General features: G+C 39.6%; 1 protein-coding gene across 2 annotated transcripts; it reads left to right on the forward strand.

The window, feature by feature from the left end:
* Positions 1–3,645: 3,645 nt before the first annotated feature.
* Positions 3,646–14,952, forward strand: LOC146317271 (immunoglobulin lambda-1 light chain-like). 2 transcript variants are annotated; one of them, XM_084732517.1, is made up of 6 exons: positions 3,646–3,688; positions 3,781–4,097; positions 7,651–7,657; positions 11,173–11,220; positions 13,904–14,212; positions 14,345–14,952. In XM_084732517.1, the coding sequence occupies exons 1-6, from the start codon at positions 3,646–3,648 to the stop codon at positions 14,509–14,511; spliced, it is 891 nt and encodes a 296-aa protein (XP_084588643.1). In that variant the 3' UTR covers positions 14,512–14,952. The 2 variants fall into 2 exon arrangements, with proteins under 2 accessions (XP_084588643.1, XP_084588642.1); XM_084732516.1 differs by lacking the exon at positions 7,651–7,657 and having other exon boundaries at positions 11,169–11,220.
* The last annotated feature ends 3,023 nt before the right edge of the window (positions 14,953–17,975 follow it).

Below are 17,975 nucleotides of genomic sequence, written 5' to 3' on the forward strand. Positions count from 1 at the left end.
TCCTTGTTTTGATGGATTTCACTTTGGCTTCAGAGCAAATCATCACAAACACAATCCACTTCATTGGCCGTGTATGTTGACGCCTACAAGTCATGTGACTCTGCTTGTAAGTAGCTCTCAATATACTTTGACACAGCAGCAAGAAGAAATGTACAGGAAGATCTGAATATAAGCATACAGCTAAACAAGGACAACAAAGCTAAAGAAAGAGAAGCAAACACAAACATATAGCTGTTATATACAAGTCAGTAGGTGTGTCTGTGCCAGCAGGTTCAGTGCTGAGCCCCTTTTATAATTGTGTCACTTCATGACATTAATAATGACATGAAATCACATGAATAACACAGATGAAAGCTGAGACAGTGAGTACTGAGCGCTGAAATCAAACTGAAGTTCCTGCAATGATTCTTGAAGCAGAGTCGACGCTTGTAACTGTCATTGTGTTATTAATGTGAAAAAGAGCAGCTAACGGTGAGGAGGCTGCAGAGCAGAAACCCACACAGCCCGTCTGCTGCAGGAAAGGAAGTGTTGATTGGCTGTCAACAGTTTTTTATGAGTCCTAATAACCACTGAGAACAGATTCATATCTGCTGCTGTACACACTCATCAACTCCTCTCCCCAATGGTGCCGGAAGTAGGGGGACCAAGGCGCCATCGGCCCCTCCGCTTTACTTTACGTTCACACCTTGTTTTTTGAAGCCACAACCATAAATGTGTGAACAGTGAACGGATGCAGCTGCACCCCCACTATTATATTTGGGGGAGCAAACGTGTGCTTTTGCATCTCCACTTTTTCATCATAGACACACCTCACTTTGTACAGAAACACAGTTTATCTTTATTGATTATATTGATGCTGAATTGACAAGAAGACTGTGGACATTTGATGCTGTTTAGAGTTTAGTGTCTTTATGGACACATGAGAAATTCCTCTTCCTCTCTGTAGCTGTTTGTCTTTTCTCTTGTTGTCTGGGAGCCTTTTTTTCCTCTGAACCCTCCACCCACACAGAGTTGAACTGAGCCCAGAGAGCAACAATGACGACCCACCATCTCCAGATACAGTTTTTTAGTTGCTTTTCCTTCTTTGAATTCACAATATAAAGACAAACAGCAGCGTATTTGCTTATTTAATGCTCAGTGAAAATGTTTTCCTCACATCTCCTTTAAATGGAATAACTCTGTCAAACCAAAGCAGACAAATGTCAGTCCGATCCTTTAAGAAGCTTCAGGAACAGTTATAACACATTTCATATTATTTGAAGGGATGTGTGACACATGTGAAACTAAAGTTTATCAGATGCTGGATTTCTGTTTGCTGCTGCTGCTGACATTAAACATCAAAAAGAAATGCCACCATCTTGTGGTTAGTCACAGGAAGTGCAAGGATATCCAGAGGATGCTGATGATGGTCGCCATGACAACATGATGATGCTCTTATCTCTTATTTAGGAGGGCCCCGCCCGAGGATCTAAGGCTGCATACTGGCTCATAAGGGCTGAACAGTTCAATTCTGTAAGTTGGGGCCAGACCCAGACAGGCTTTCAAAGTGATCAGTAAAATCAAGAGGGACCTGACTGCAGATCTCCAACCGCCACGGTTGATAGGAAACCTGTGACCTCCGCAGGTGACAGGAAATCACGTGACCTCAGTAGTGGAAGTTGGTCCTTATTGTTTCTTGAATAAGTGTGTGTGTTGATTTTATTGTGAAAAACAAAAGACAAACTGCTGCTTTTGCCACAACTGTTTGCAATAAAATTATCCTAATATAAAGTGTAAGACATTTTAAGACACTGACACACAAGATGACGGCGCATGATGTTACATCTCATCATGTAGTTGTTTTATTCTATTATCTGTAGATCTCTATACATAACATTACAAAATTAGCATACCACTTCAGGTATTTTCCCTGATTAATCCATAAAAAGTTGTGTATACTGTATACTGTATAATGTGTGTATACTTTCACATTATCTAGGACAGCAAAAGGAACAATTTAATCATTTTCTATCTGATTTTCAGATTACCAACAAAGTACTGGAGGCCCAAGGACTAAGCCGGTACTATGCAGAGATCGCCATGGGCAGAGGGAAAAAGTTTTGATTTGTTTGTTAAAATAAATAATAAAAATGACAGTGAACTGTAGTGATGTGTCTTGTTTCTTTCTCTTTGTTTTGGCAGATAACAGGGACATGTCCCATCCAATTTTTGATCTTTTTTTTTTATTATTACTTTTTGAAAGACATACAAGAACACAGGGCACAATTGTTCATAATCTGGAGGTGGACTCCAATACATAAATAAAAATTAACAAATAAGTCTTGAAGGAAAAAGAAAACAAACAAGCAAGCAAAGAAAAAATATGTCACACATATATCCTCATACATCAGTACACAGGGTCACATAATCACAGCAATTTTTGATTAAAGAAAATTTCTGTGATGTGCTGTCAAAACTTGTTTTTTTTTTTTTTCATAGGTCAATTGATCCTAAACAAAAGATGTGTGTTTATTTTAACATTATTAACATTTTAAGAACCAAACCTGTCACCTGTGGAGGCTGGAGGTCTACAGTCAGGTTCTCTTGGTAAAATCTTCAAATCAATTCTAAAACACACAGGGAGCCAATGGAGGGAAACCAGGACTGGAGTGATGTGAAGTGGTCTGTTAAAACCAGTAAGAAGCCTCGCTGCTGTGTTTTGAACCAGTTGGAGGAGGGAGAGTGATTTTTGATTAAGGCCACAGAGGAGTGAATTACAATAGTGGAGTCTGAAGAATATGAATGTGTTGATGACTGTTTCCAGGTCAGAGTGTGGGAGCAGTGGTTTGATTCTAGAAATGGTTCACAGATGGAGAAAACAGGACTGGACTAATTTTTTGATGTGTGTTTGGAAGCTGAGATCTCAGTTGAATAATACTCCTAGATTTCTGGAGGTGGACGTGACATTTGTGGACAGGGGACCAAGACTTTTTGATGGGATTAATGGAATTTGGTGGAGTGAAGAGGATGATTTCTGATGATGAGTTGTTGAGTTGGAGAAAGTTCTGGGCCGTCCAACAGTTACACATCGTGAGGACAGTCTGACACAGCAGCGAGGCTTCTTGTCTCATCTGGTCTCAGTGGCAGGTACATCTGTGTGTCGTCTGCAGAGCAATGGAAGGACACATTGTGGTGCTGGATAATCTGGCTGAGCAGAAGCATAAGAATAGAAAATAAACTTGATGGGCTTGTAGATTGTCAGAAGAAGTACAGTATTATGGTAGGATACTCCAAAGTAGTTTGTAGTTTTGTATTTTCATCACAGCTGTTAAACAACAGATAACAGTCTGTGTTACTAAATTCACCACCGACCTGAATGTGTTTGTGCTAACATGAATGTTTTTTTCTATTTCTGCATCATGGTGACCCAGATTTTTCATCTGCTGTCAGATTCAAATCAACACCAACAAACTTCAGCAGCAGCAGCAGCAGCAGCAGCAGCAGCAGCAGCCTTATCTGTCCACCACAGGGGCTGATGGGAGGTCTGAGGACCTGTTAGAAAGCACGTGTCCCTCGTCTGATCTCACAGCTCGTCCTTGTTTGGCCTCAGCTGCATCAGAGTGCCACTTCTCCCCAGGTTCACCAGAGGAAACACCACTGCACAAAATGCTTTTCCTCCCAGCTGCTGCTCTGTGCTGTCTGTGTTCAGGTGAGTGTTTCCAGCCAATCAGGAGCCAACAAAGTCAACCTTTAACAAACACTGTCACACTAACCTTCATCTACCTGTCTGTTTCTCTACAGCGCTGGTTGCCACGGCAGCACAGCTGATTCAGGATCAGTTATCTTTGACCAGGAGAGTTGGTGGAAACGTCTCCTTCAGCTGTGGAAACACTGACCAGTGTGACTACAACTGGGTATACTGGTTCCAGAAGAAAGACACAGAAATATTCAGAGTGATTCTTGATATTGATGTGAGTAATGGTCAATTAGATTACAGATACAATCATCCTCAGAAAGATGATTTCTCAGCTGTGAGAAAACAGAACAGCTGTGAGTTGCAGATCCAGACAGTTAAACTCAATCATTCAGCCACTTACTACTGCCTCTGTTCGAAGAAAGTTCCCCACAGTGAGAAATGATGCCTGCAGCCTGTACAAAAACCTCCAGATGAACAGATGTCAAACAGTGTTTGTGACAGGAAGAGAGCAGTAAACCACAGCCCAGGTTCACATATTTCACCTCCATCTCAGCCAGAGTCACAAACACACTGAACTGAGGGATTGATTTTCTTTCCTGCTGTCAGGATTGATTTCATATGATATTGATTGATATTTTGATCAGATATTCCAGCAGCTTTATTGTTGTTCCACACAGTGAGGACAAACTAACAACACAGAAGCACAATGAGGAAACAACAACAACTAAATAGAAAGAGAATCCAGATGAAAGGATCAAATAACAAACATATGTCATGTTTGAAAGTCATTTTGTTGAATCAAAGAAGAAATTGCAAAGAAAATCTTTGAGATAAAGATGAAACTGGTCTCTTTGTTGTGCTGCTGGAATAAAGTCCATTCCTCCCTCACAATACTAATCTGCTCTGAATGAAAACTCTTCCAGCAGCACTTGTTGTTTAACACCTTTCAGTAGATTTCAGCAGATCATTTCACTTGATGACATTTTCAAAGACAAATCTTGGACACATGTCAGCTCAGGATTTTGTCCTTCTAGCAGCGGCTTATTAGGACGCTGATTTTGTTGGACACATTTCCATCAGTTTCCTGTGGATGTTTGTGGTTCCCAGAGGATGAATCCTAACATTTATGGTGACCTCCTGACCTTTCCTCTAGCGCCACCATCAGGACAAAAGTGTCTGTAGACCAACACTTCAGCATCTTGAAAGTTAATGCTTTGATTTTTAATAAAGTGACTGAAAACTTTCAAGAATTCAAGACTTTGTAACATTTAAAGCTGCACAAATCAATATTTTGATCTGAACAAAGGGTGAAATGACTTTGTGTAATCGAGGGTGGACTGGTCATTGGGAGGACCAGGAGGTTTCCCAGTGGCTGTTACACAAACTGATGCCATCAACAAACAAACAAACAAACAAACAAACAAACAAACAAACAAACAAACAAACAAACATAAAACAAAGGTAAGTATACCTTCCTATCACTGGTGGACCAGCAGCGACAGACTGACCAGACCTTAACTACATTACGTAAGGAAACGTAAAACTGTTGCAGTTTGGTTCAGTTTATGTACAAAAACTACTTGGTGAGGTTTAGGAAACCATCATGGTTTGGGTTAAAATACAGGCTCAAAATAAATGAGTAATGGGTAAAAATAAAGTTCAAACTTTAAATAAGTCAAAGTTGACTTCTGGTTTCAGAATGGATGGTTCAAACAAACACAGGACTTTCACCCAGGAGACCAGGGTTCAACACCTGTGTTTGTTTGAGCCGTCCATCCACCACACCTCCTCCATACATGGACTTTGTGGCTCTTTTTACTTCACCTTTCATAATTACTACGCCCACAAGAGTTTACCACCTCACAATAAATATAAATATGGATTTAGAAAAGGAGGTTGCACTTCAACTATGTGGTTCTCAGTGGAGCGTTAGACTCAAAATTTAGTGAGCGTATTCCAGAAAATTGAAAAGGCAGCACATGTCAAGTCTTCAAGTCAAAGAGGACAAAATATTGATTTGGGTCATATCAATAAACAAACACTTACATGTTTCAACACAAAACCTTCATCAGAGCGGTTGCAGCGCTGCACAGGTTCAATTTAGTGATGGACACAAAGGCAGAGAAAACACACAGCTGAGGGACCCAAATATTTAGGAACCAATCACTTTTTCCCCCTCGCTTCAAGATACAGGAACTAATCACAGAAAAGCCCATTACATACAACATGAAGCTTCATAAAACACAATTACTGGCCATCATTCACTATTGAGACCAAATACTACATGAAAATAAAGATACACAAATGATAATCCTGACCCAAAAAGCATTTTAAGATGAAATCATCATTAAGTCCAAGGATATTGACACATTGTGTGGCTTTCTGAAGAGAGCTGGAGGTCTAACCTCTTTCCATGAACCATTTAAAGCCACGTCACCATCTGACCCCAGCAGACCGACGCCATCAGGCTATGAAAGCTTTGTATATTTATTAATTATTGTTAAGACTCTTATTGGACCTTATTAGAGGGTAATTATATTATTTTGTTTTGTCTAATATGATACAAAGTACAGCTTGTTACATCTTATTAGTGTAAAGTAAAGTGTGACCAGGATGAGAGTGAATCTGTCACCATGTTTGTCGCAGCACTACATTAGTCAGCTGAGCACAGTGAATTTAAGGATGCTTTATATGACACTTTGAGAGACAGGCCTGTGTGTGGATTACAGAATGAAGCAGCACAGAAGAAATTACTCACAGAAAGTGACTTGACTCTTGAAAAAGACATTAATATCAGTGTAACAATAAAACTGGTATCAAACGTCCATCAGACACAGTTGTTAGGATGTACACAGGACATCCAGTACACATGAAGAGGATGACTGATGTGACTGTTCAGTCTAAGGCTCAAACTGCAAGGCTTCCAGTGTTTGTTACCAAAGGAAATGATCCTGCCATCCAGCTCAACTGGCAAACTGTAAGGAAGCTGTCACATGGTGCCGCTCACCTGAAGGCAATATTGGAGAAACATGAAGAGGTTTTCCATAATGAACGAGGCAGAATGAAAGATATTACAGTGAAGCTGCTTGTCAAACCTGGTAGCAAACCTGTGTTTATGAAAGCTAGACCAGTTCTCTACACTATCAGCCCCAAAGTGGAGGCTGACCTGGACACTTTGGTCAAGACTGGAGTTTTGGAACCGATGATGATCAGTGAGGATCATGCCCAGTGTTCCAGTACCCAAGAAGGATGGAGGAACCTGGACCTGTTGAGACTTTAAGGTGACACTGAACCCTGAGCTCAATCAATCTCTGTCAGGTTTACCTACAAATGCATGTGGATGAAAAGTCACTGCTGACCATCAAAACACACAAAAGACTTTTCAGATACTGTAGGCTGCGTTTTGGCATCACTTCAGCCCCAGAACTGTTTCAGAGAGCTATGGATCAAATCTTAAGCGGGCTGTCACAGCTCCAGTCTTCCAGTTTCCCTCCTGTTCCTCTGACTCAGTAATTTTCCACTCTCCCTGCCTCTGCTCCACTCTACCTGCCAGCCACTCCCACCTCATCAGCCCAACTCCACTCACCTGCAAGTTCACCTGCAGCTCATTCTCAATCAGTCCTGCATATAAGACTCTTCAGGACTCTCAGTCCTTGACAGATTGTTCTTCAGCATACATGTGAGACTTTCCAGCACTCCTTACCTGCCTGATCTCCTGTTGCTGACCCTGCCTGCCTCTGACCTGCCTGCATCACCTGTCTCCTGGTAAACTCACCAGCCTTCTGTCCCTGACCAAGAGTTCTGCCTCAGCGTCTGGTTTCTGTCTGCTCACCTGGTCCCGACTTCTCCACCTGATCCTGACTTCCCTGCTGCTTCTTCAGCCTACTCTTTTGGTTCTGGACTCAGCGCCTCGTTGACCTCGCCTCCTGTAAGCCCCTCTGTCACGGGAGTGAATAGAACTCTGCGGGTCCGAGGGCTCACGTCCTCACCCTGGGTCCCGCTTCCAGGTTTGTCTCAACCCATTCCTCGAGCCTGACACCCAGAGACTGTGTGGGTTCTGAGCCTGAAGAACAAACTGTTACCTCTTTTTTCATCTGGTCAAGTTCCTCTTTTGCCTGTTTATTATAAAAGGTCATTACCAACTGTCACAGATTTCCAGAGTGCTGCATTTGGTTCCTAAACACACCCATCACAGAGGCCATCACAGTGCTATCTGGATTATATCCGGTGCACTGGAGCAAGTGACAAAGAACATATCCCAAACTTCTGCAGCAGTCCTCGTGCCACCACACCATCTCTTCCAGCCTAATGCTGAATAGAGACCTGTGCAACAGCATTGATTTCTTAAAGCCCTTGGCGGCGAAGGACATTGTTCAGTATCAACAGGGGAAATGGATTATGCACAGAGAACAGGCCAAGACAGAGTTTTCACCTCAGGAGAATCTGTGCTGACAAGGAACTAACATGGCGTCCGTGCCACTGTTGTTGCCCAAACTGGATCTGCGTCCTATTCAGTCCAAATTGTGGACAGTGGCTGGAGAAGACATGCAGACCAACTCCTCGACTCTCCTGCTGTGTCTGCAGAGCTGTCTCTGGAAGAGTCTTAAGATGCACACACACCAAAACACCAACCTGTTGGAGTGCAGAACTCCACATCCAAGGTTAACGTTCCAGCTGCAGATCTGCCTACAAAAGGGACAGAGACACGTCCCTGCACATCAGCACCTGTAACAAGTTCACCATTTTAAGGTCACTAACGTTACCTCAGATCACAGATATCCTGGGAGAGAGCAGCTGCCTCCAGCCCACCTGAACTTATAGACTGAACTGCACTGACCCACGTCAGAGAATTACTCATAATATTGTTCAGGATGTTTCAGGGTCTTTTTTCCTTCTGTTCTTTCTTTATACAGAGCTGATTGTAAACATGAGTTTCTGCAGTTATGATTATTACTGCTGTATGTTGTCATGCCTGGGAGATAAAAGGGGAAAACCTACAAATCCCAGAATGCCAGTGACTCAGGTGTCCAGGTGAGAGGTCACATCCTGCCATTTGTTTGGCAGTGTGGTTGGTTTAATAATTGAACGCAGCCGGTCAGGACCCTGAGTGTTTTTTTAAAGACTACAGAACACACACTCCGAGGAAGGAACAGTGTTTTCTCTTTACATTGTACTGATGCTGTTCTTGATGAAACCGCAGCCGTTGGACTCCAGCTGACCTCAAACAACGGACATTCAAATGCACCTCTGTCCACCACAGACATCACCTGAACGCCACCTTCAACGGCTGGGTTTGCCGCTCATCGAAGCCAGGATTGGACCCTTTGTACCACCAAGAGACGACAGCGTCACAGGGAACTTGAACTGGCTCACCACAGCAGTAACCATCAGCACAGCTGCCAGCTCACCTGCCTTTGAAAAAAGAAAGACAGAAAGAGAGAAACCTAAACCACATAATCAATAATCTATGAAAGAGTTACAGACACAGAAAAGGAGACTGTCTGCTTATGGCTGTTTTGTGTTTGTCTGTTGATTTTTCCAGTTGGACAATGTTATGTTTTAATTATTACTGTTACTTATATAACATAAATGACTTGGATTACAAAGTCAGATAAACTCTTTATTCTCCAACAGCAGTGTCAGCAGATTACACATAATACCTTTGTGTTCCTCCTGCAGGAACATGCAGGAACATGACAGCAGGAACATCTTGATCTTGAGTGAATGAGTATCCAGTCATTGTGTTGTTTCAGGATCATGTTTCTCTCTGTGATCCATCATCTTTTCTTCTAACACTCAGTCAGTGTTTGTGAACTGAGACACTAACTGTTAAAGTTTTAAGGTAAATTCTGTCTCATTCTTTCTTGATATTCTTCAGCTGCTCAACAGTCCACAGTCTGTTGTCGTATTTTGTGCTTCATAATGCACCACACATTTTCAGTGGGAGACACGTCTGGACTGCAGGTCCAGGTCAGTCTAGTACCTGAACTCTTTTACTACGAAGACACTGTGTTGGAACACGTCCACAATGTGTCTCTGCATCGTCTCTCTGAAATAATCAGGGATGTCTCTGAAAAGACGTCGTCTGGATGGCAGCATATGTCTCTCCAAAACCTGTATGTTCCTTTCAGCATTAATGTGGCCTTTACAGATGTGACAGTTACCCATGATGCCATGGGCACTAACACACCTCCATACCATCACAGCTGCTGTCTGTTGAAGTCAGTGCTGGGAACAATCTGGATGGTCCTTTTCCTCTTTAGCCCGGAGGACACGACGTCCATGATTAGTGAAAACAGTCTGAAATGTGGACTCGTCAGACCACAGGACACTTTTCCTCTTTGCGTCCGTCCATCTCAGATGAGCTCTGGTCCAGAGAAGTCTGCAGTGTTTCTGGATGTTGTTGATATATGTCTTTGTCTTTGCATGGTAGAGTCTGAACTTACATTTGTAGATGCAGAGACAAACTGTGTTTACTGACAACGGTTTTCCAAAGTGTTCCTGAGTCCATGTAGTGTCCTTTATACAATGATGAGGGTTTTTAATGCAGTTTGTAATGCAGTGCTGCCTGAGGGGTCAAAGGTCACAGACATTCAGTGTTGGTTTTCAGTCTTGCTCCTTACATGCAGAGATTTCTCTGGATTCTCTGAATCTTTTCATGATATTATGGATTGTAGATGGTGAAATCTAATTGTATGGAAGTAATATTTGCAGTATTTCCAGGTATTTCAGTTGATATTTGCAGTAATGCAGTAAGTGAATGATTTGAAATGTGTAAAAATGTCATTAGTGTTCATTGGTAATGGTTGGGATCAGGTAAGTGTTTGTTGCTTCCTAGTAAGTGCAGCCCTCTAATGTCATGAAGTGATGCTCCTGTGAGGAGGGAGTTTTGGGGTTAACCTCAGATCAGTTAGTCAGGCGAGCAGAGAGTGGAGCCACACGCTTTGTTGACTTCTCCCTCTTTTCCTCTCATCAACGTTTCTCTCTTGGATTTAATGGCATCATTTGATTCTTTTGGACACTTTGGACACTTTTGGAGACTTTTTGTCAAGCATCTTTTTTTGTGCTGAAGTAAAGAGTTGAAGTTTACAGAGTGGTCCTGTGGATGTTTTCCATGTGGATTAGGACGAGGGGAATCATTAGAGCATCAAGCTAAGGCTTCATTCAGTGGAAAGATGCACTATTTGTTCATTTGAATTCATTTCCTCTTGGTAATGATGACATGTTGTGAGCTTTTGAAGCAGAAAAGCCTCAGCAGGGACAGGAGTCACAAAAAGTGCAGCGACAGACATTAGCATCCATAGAGCAACACTGCTAGTGTGTCTAAAAAGACAATAAAAGAAGAGACAGTCATGTTGATATGAACATTAGAGAAACACATCATGGAGCTGAAATATGATCCTGCTTCATTATTTGGACTCGTTCACCTCAGCTGACACATTCGGCAGCACACAGGTTTTTGTATCACCACTTTTCACTGTGTCACACTGAGGAAGAACTCTGGTACGACATCGTTGGTTTAGGAACTAAACTGTTTGTAACAGGTAAGAATAAAGCTTCATTTTCCTTCAGTTGTTTTCTTGAACAAGTTGAAAATGTGTTTTTAATGATTTTCTGCTGCTTCAGTCTTTACATGTTAGTTTTTTCATCATTAATAGAGAATTCTTGCAGCCGTGCAGCTTGTTACATCAAAAAGCTTCATAATTCCTGAAAAGATGTTTAAATCTCACTGCACAACTGAAGTTATTCTTTATTTCTGCATCACATCAAACTGATTTATATAGAAAAAGTCTGATATTGTCAAAGTTACAAATATACAGTATTTGATCATGTCAGTAATTCAGCACCATCTCTGGTTTTTATCAAACAAAATAATATATGATATTAAACATCAGTTAATATCTGTCAGTGAATGGAGCTGAAATGCCCATAACTTTAATAAATGAATATGTTGTATAGGATAATTCATCATTTTTGAAAAGGTCAAATTTACTTCATGACAATAGTATTATATATGATGGTACGTGTGTCTTTTAGTGGAATATATATTTATACATGAAGACAAAAAGATATTGAATATGACAGTAAAATAAATGTATATAATAAATGTAAATGTCTGTACATGATACAGGATGATATATAACACATACACACATATATTTATTTATTTAACTTCATACACTGAATATAAAAGATATATTACACTGAACATAACTGCAAATATATGACAGTAAACATGTTGCTGAAAGTATGTAAATACAATAATATAATATAATATAATATAATATAATACAGGGTGTCCATAAAGTCTCTTTACAATTTAACAAATTAATTACAAAAGCAAATGAACAGACAAATGTGTGGAAATTATTAGAAAATTAAAGGTAGATGCTGAAGTTTTTTGTCTCATTTAATCCTCCTCTATATGGACACCATTAGTTGCATGAAGCTCATCAAGACGATACTCGATTTCTTGCCGTGTTCTTGGTCGTCCACTCCTCCCTTTATCCAACACTGTCCCTGTCTCCATAAATGTCTTGTTTCATGCACAAATTGACGGACGTGACGGTGGACGTCTTCCACACTTAATCCTGTAGTTTCACTGAGTCTGCGTATCCGATTTTGTTTCAATAAACCACGATACACATTGTGCCTTTTCTTGAGGAGCAGACAATTTTAAAGGTTTATTTAACAGAAACTATTTCATCAACAGGTACCTGAAATACATAAATGCAATGTGATTAAAAACTTTGATAACCTCTGAGTACATAGAACAAATCTGATTAACAGATCTCATCAATTGATTTTGTCATAATTTTTTTAAATTGTAAAGACACTTTGTGGACACCTTGAATAATATAATATAATATAATATAATATAATATAATATAATATAATATAATATAATATAATATAATATAAATTATTGAACAGTAGTCGAGTGTCAATAGTTAATTTCCTGTACTGCATTATGTATCAGTCTTTATTCATTTTTTAAATACCTAAACATAACATCTGAATTGTGTATAAAAAAAAATTTAATTATTGTGAAAAAATTTCTGAAACCATTTATGTATTGATTTGTTTCTTTACTGATTACAGGAATGTTTCAGCTGATAAATCAATAATTATGTTATAGATATTGGAATCATCAAAATGGCAGCGATATTTAATGTGACAGTAAACATCCTTTATCATAAAATGAATATTACCATAATACAGAAAAATGATTTTCTATCATTATATCATAATATTCACATTTTAATCATATCACAGTAACTGTGTTAATTGTGTATAAGTTTAAAATTGTTATGAAAGAATTTATTTATATTGATAATAATAAAATTATGTGATTAAACTGACAGGACAGATTTGAGGTTCTATTTATTATATTATATTATATTATATTATATTATATTATATTATATTATATTATATTACATTATATTATATTATATTGTATTAGACAATATTTAGAGCTGCAACAATTAATCAATTAAGAAATGATTAAACACTTAATCAGTTGACAACTATTTTGATAATTGATTTATTACTTTGAGGAGTTTTTCATGAACAAAAAACTCTGTGATTTCAGCTTCTTAATGTGAATATTTTCTTGTTTCTTGACTCCTTTATGACAGTAAACTAAATATCTTCGGGTTGTTGGAGAAACATTTTAGGATGTTTGATTAATCAACAATTAATATAATAATTAATGGCATAGAAGTTAATATACAACTATTTTAAATTTGTGATTCATCGAGATTAATCACAGCCTGATACTGTGATTAACAGCACTAATTATATTATATTATATTATATTACATTATATTCACATTTTAAATATTGAACATATCACTGTAACTGTGTTACTTGTGTATGAAGTTAAATTAAAAAAATTAATTAAATTAAATTATATTATATAATTAATATAATTAAATCAAAGTGAATTATACTTAATGGACGTTGTACATTGAAAGAAAGAACAGTCAAATGTCTACTTGTCTTTATTTTCCATCTATCATGTGGTGCCATGAGGTGCTGAGTGTGTTTGATGTGAAGGTGAATCCAGTATATGTAGTGAACTTTGTGCTGTATTGATGAGTAGTTTAGTGATCAGAGTCCATGTAGTTTCCAGGATCAGACTGAATGCAGTGCAGTGCTGTAAGCTGCTGTTGACTGTGTGAATGTGTGTCTGTGCTGCTTGTTGCTGCTGTCAAACTTCAGATGAGCAGGTAGTGAAGCCCGTGGTGAGCGTGTACCCAGCAGCATCCACAGCCCACCTGGAGGGGAAGAGCTCCCTGCTGTGTCTGGCCTCACACATGTTTCCTCCTCTGGTCCGCTTCTCCTGGAAAAGACGAAAGGAGAACGGTTCTCTGGAGGAGCTGCCCCCTGCTGAGGGAGAGCAGCTGGAGCTCAGAGAGTCGGGACGCAGCGCCGCCATCTTGCTGATAGATAGAGACCCTCTCTACACATATAAATACGTCTGCTCCGTCCAGCACGAGGGGGACACAGTGGAGGCCCAAACAGAACAAGGTAATGAAGGCTTGGTGACTGTGTTCAGCAGTGATTCAGCTTCATGTGGAGACGCTGTCAAAGAGAGCAGAGGAGCAGAGGACTGACATTTCTCACTGCGACTCCAAACATTTGTCTCCTTTTGTGTTTCAGAGGTTCCTGCGTTTGCACCTTCCTTCCAGTCTGAGTGCAGGGTGAAGCTGCTCTGTGTTCTGTACACAGTGCTGATAGTGAAGAGTCTGGTGTTCTGCTGTGGACTCTCTCTGCTGAAGATCCTCAGAAACAAGGGACCGTCCACCAACTGCACACATGCTGACTGACTGTTTTCTGATGGCCTTTTCTCACCATCAGATCTCATCAATTCATCTCATTGATCACTTTGATCAGCAGTCACAAATGTCCATTTTCATGTTTTCTTCTTGCTTGTAAAATGTCTCTTTTTATGCACAGCTTAGATACAGTCATCCTAACAATATAAATACATATATACACATATATATTTGCAGTTACTGAGTGTAAATTCTGTGCTCTAGTCTTATTTTCATCCTCCACTTTATTTGCACTTTGAATTGTGACTGGTATAATCATAGAAAATGAAGCTGAATCATTAGCTGTCTGCTAGATATTTGATTGTTTCTAGTATTTTTCTCTTCTTGTCTTTCTTTTTAATACATTATGCAGAGTGTGGCAGCTTTGTCAAATTCTTTCAGTGGAACATTCTCAATAAAGTGAAAAATCACAGTGTGTGTGTTTTACAAACATCCTTGTTTTGATGGATTTCACTTTGGCTTCAGAGCAAATCATCACAAACACAATCCACTTCATTGGCCGTGTATGTTGACGCCTACAAGTCATGTGACTCTGCTTGTAAGTAGCTCTCAATATACTTTGACACAGCAGCAAGAAGAAATGTACAGGAAGATCTGAATATAAGCATACAGCTAAACAAGGACAACAAAGCTAAAGAAAGAGAAGCAAACACAAACATATAGCTGTTATATACAAGTCAGTAGGTGTGTCTGTGCCAGCAGGTTCAGTGCTGAGCCCCTTTTATAATTGTGTCACTTCATGACATTAATAATGACATGAAATCACATGAATAACACAGATGAAAGCTGAGACAGTGAGTACTGAGCGCTGAAATCAAACTGAAGTTCCTGCAATGATTCTTGAAGCAGAGTCGACGCTTGTAACTGTCATTGTGTTATTAATGTGAAAAAGAGCAGCTAACGGTGAGGAGGCTGCAGAGCAGAAACCCACACAGCCCGTCTGCTGCAGGAAAGGAAGTGTTGATTGGCTGTCAACAGTTTTTTATGAGTCCTAATAACCACTGAGAACAGATTCATATCTGCTGCTGTACACACTCATCAACTCCTCTCCCCAATGGTGCCGGAAGTAGGGGGACCAAGGCGCCATCGGCCCCTCTGCTTTACTTTACGTTCACACCTTGTTTTTTGAAGCCACAACCATAAATGTGTGAACAGTGAACGGATGCAGCTGCACCCCCACTATTATATTTGGAGGAGCAAACGTGTGCTTTTGCATCTGCACTTTTTCATCATAGACACACCTCACTTTGTACAGAAACACAGTTTATCTTTATTGATTATATTGATGCTGAATTGACAAGAAGACTGTGGACATTTGATGCTGTTTAGAGTTTAGTGTCTTTATGGACACATGAGAAATTCCTCTTCCTCTCTGTAGCTCTTTGTCTTTTCTCTTGTTGTCTGGGAGCCTTTTTTTCCTCTGAACCCTCCACCCACACAGAGTTGAACTGAGCCCGGAGAGCAACAATGACGACCCACCATCTCCAGATACAGTTTTTTAGTTGCTTTTCCTTCTTTGAATTCACAATATAAAGACAAACAGCAGCGTATTTGCTTATTTAATGCTGAGTGAAAATGTTTTCCTCACATCTCCTTTAAATGGAATAACTCTGTCAAACCAAAGCAGACAAATGTCAGTCTGTTCCTTTAAGAAGCTTCAGGAACAGTTATGACACATTTCATATTATTTGAAGGGATGTGTGACACATGTGAAACTAAAGTTTATCAGATGCTGGATTTCTGTTTGCTGCTGCTGCTGACATTAAACATGAAAAAGAAATGCCACCACCTTGTGGTTAGTCACAGGAAGTGCAAGGATATCCAGAGGATGCTGATGATGGTCGCCATGACAACATGATGATGCTCTTATCTCTTATTTAGGAGGGCCCCGCCCGAGGATCTAAGGCTGCATACTGGCTCATAAGGGCTGAACAGTTCAATTCTGTAAGTTGGGGCCAGACCCAGACAGGCTTTCAAAGTGATCAGTAAAATCAAGAGGGACCTGACTGCAGATCTCCAACCGCCACGGTTGATAGGAAACCTGTGACCTCCGCAGGTGACAGGAAATCACGTGACCTCAGTAGTGGAAGTTGGTCCTTATTGATACTTGAATAAGTGTGTGTGTTGATTTTATTGTGAAAAACAAAAGACAAACTGCTGCTTTTGCCACAACTGTTTGCAATAAAATTATCCTAATATAAAGTGTAAGACATTTTAAGACACTGACACACAAGATGACGGCGCATGATGTTACATCTCATCATGTAGTTGTTTTATTATATTATCTGTAGATCTCTATACATAACATTACAAAATTAGCATACCACTTCAGGTATTTTCCCTGATTAATCCATAAAAAGTTGTGTATACTGTATACTGTATACTGTATAATGTGTGTATACTTTCACATTATCTAGGACAGCAAAAAGAACAATTTAATCATTTTCTATCTGTTTTTCAGATTACCATCAAAGTACTGGAGGCCCAAGGACTAAGCCGGTACTATGCAGAGATCAGCATGGGCAGAGGGAAAAAGTTTTGATTTGTTTGTTAAAATAAACTAATAAAAATGACAGTGAACTGTAGTGATGTGTCTTGTTTCTTTCTCTTTGTTTTGGCAGATAACAGGGACATGTCCCATCCAATTTTTGATCTTTTTTTTTTATTATTACTTTTTGAAAGACATACAAGAACACAGGGCACAATTGTTCATAATCTGGAGGTGGACTCCAATACATAAATAAAAATTAACAAATAAGTCTTGAAGGAAAAAGAAAACAAACAAGCAAGCAAAGAAAAAATATGTCACACATATATCCTCATACATCAGTACACAGGGTCACATAATCACAGCAATTTTTGATTAAAGAAAATTTCTGTGATGTGCTGTCAAAACTTGTTTTGTTTTTTTCATAGGTCAATTGATCCTAAACAAAAGATGTGTGTTTATTTTAACATTATTAACATTTTAAGAACCAAACCTGTCACCTGTGGAGGCTGGAGGTCTACAGTCAGGTTCTCTTGGTAAAATCTTCAAATCAATTCTAAAACACACAGGGAGCCAATGGAGGGAAACCAGGACTGGAGTGATGTGAAGTGGTCTGTTAAAACCAGTAAGAAGCCTCGCTGCTGTGTTTTGAACCAGTTGGAGGAGGGAGAGTGATTTTTGATTAAGGCCAGAGAGGAGTGAATTACAATAGTGGAGTCTGAAGAATATGAATGTGTTGATGACTGTTTCCAGGTCAGAGTGTGGGAGCAGTGGTTTGATTCTAGAAATGGTTCACAGATGGAGAAAACAGGACTGGACAACTTTTTTGATGTGTGTTTGGAAGCTGAGATCTCAGTTGAATAATACTCCTAGATTTCTGGAGGTGGACGTGACATTTGTGGACAGGGGACCGAGACTATTTTTGATGGGATTAATGGAATTTGGTGGAGTGAAGAGGATGATTTCT

This window comes from Lutjanus erythropterus, chromosome 12, assembly GCF_056507025.1.
Source record: "Lutjanus erythropterus isolate fLutEry1 chromosome 12, fLutEry1.hap2, whole genome shotgun sequence".
NCBI lineage: Eukaryota > Metazoa > Chordata > Actinopteri > Lutjaniformes > Lutjanidae > Lutjanus > Lutjanus erythropterus.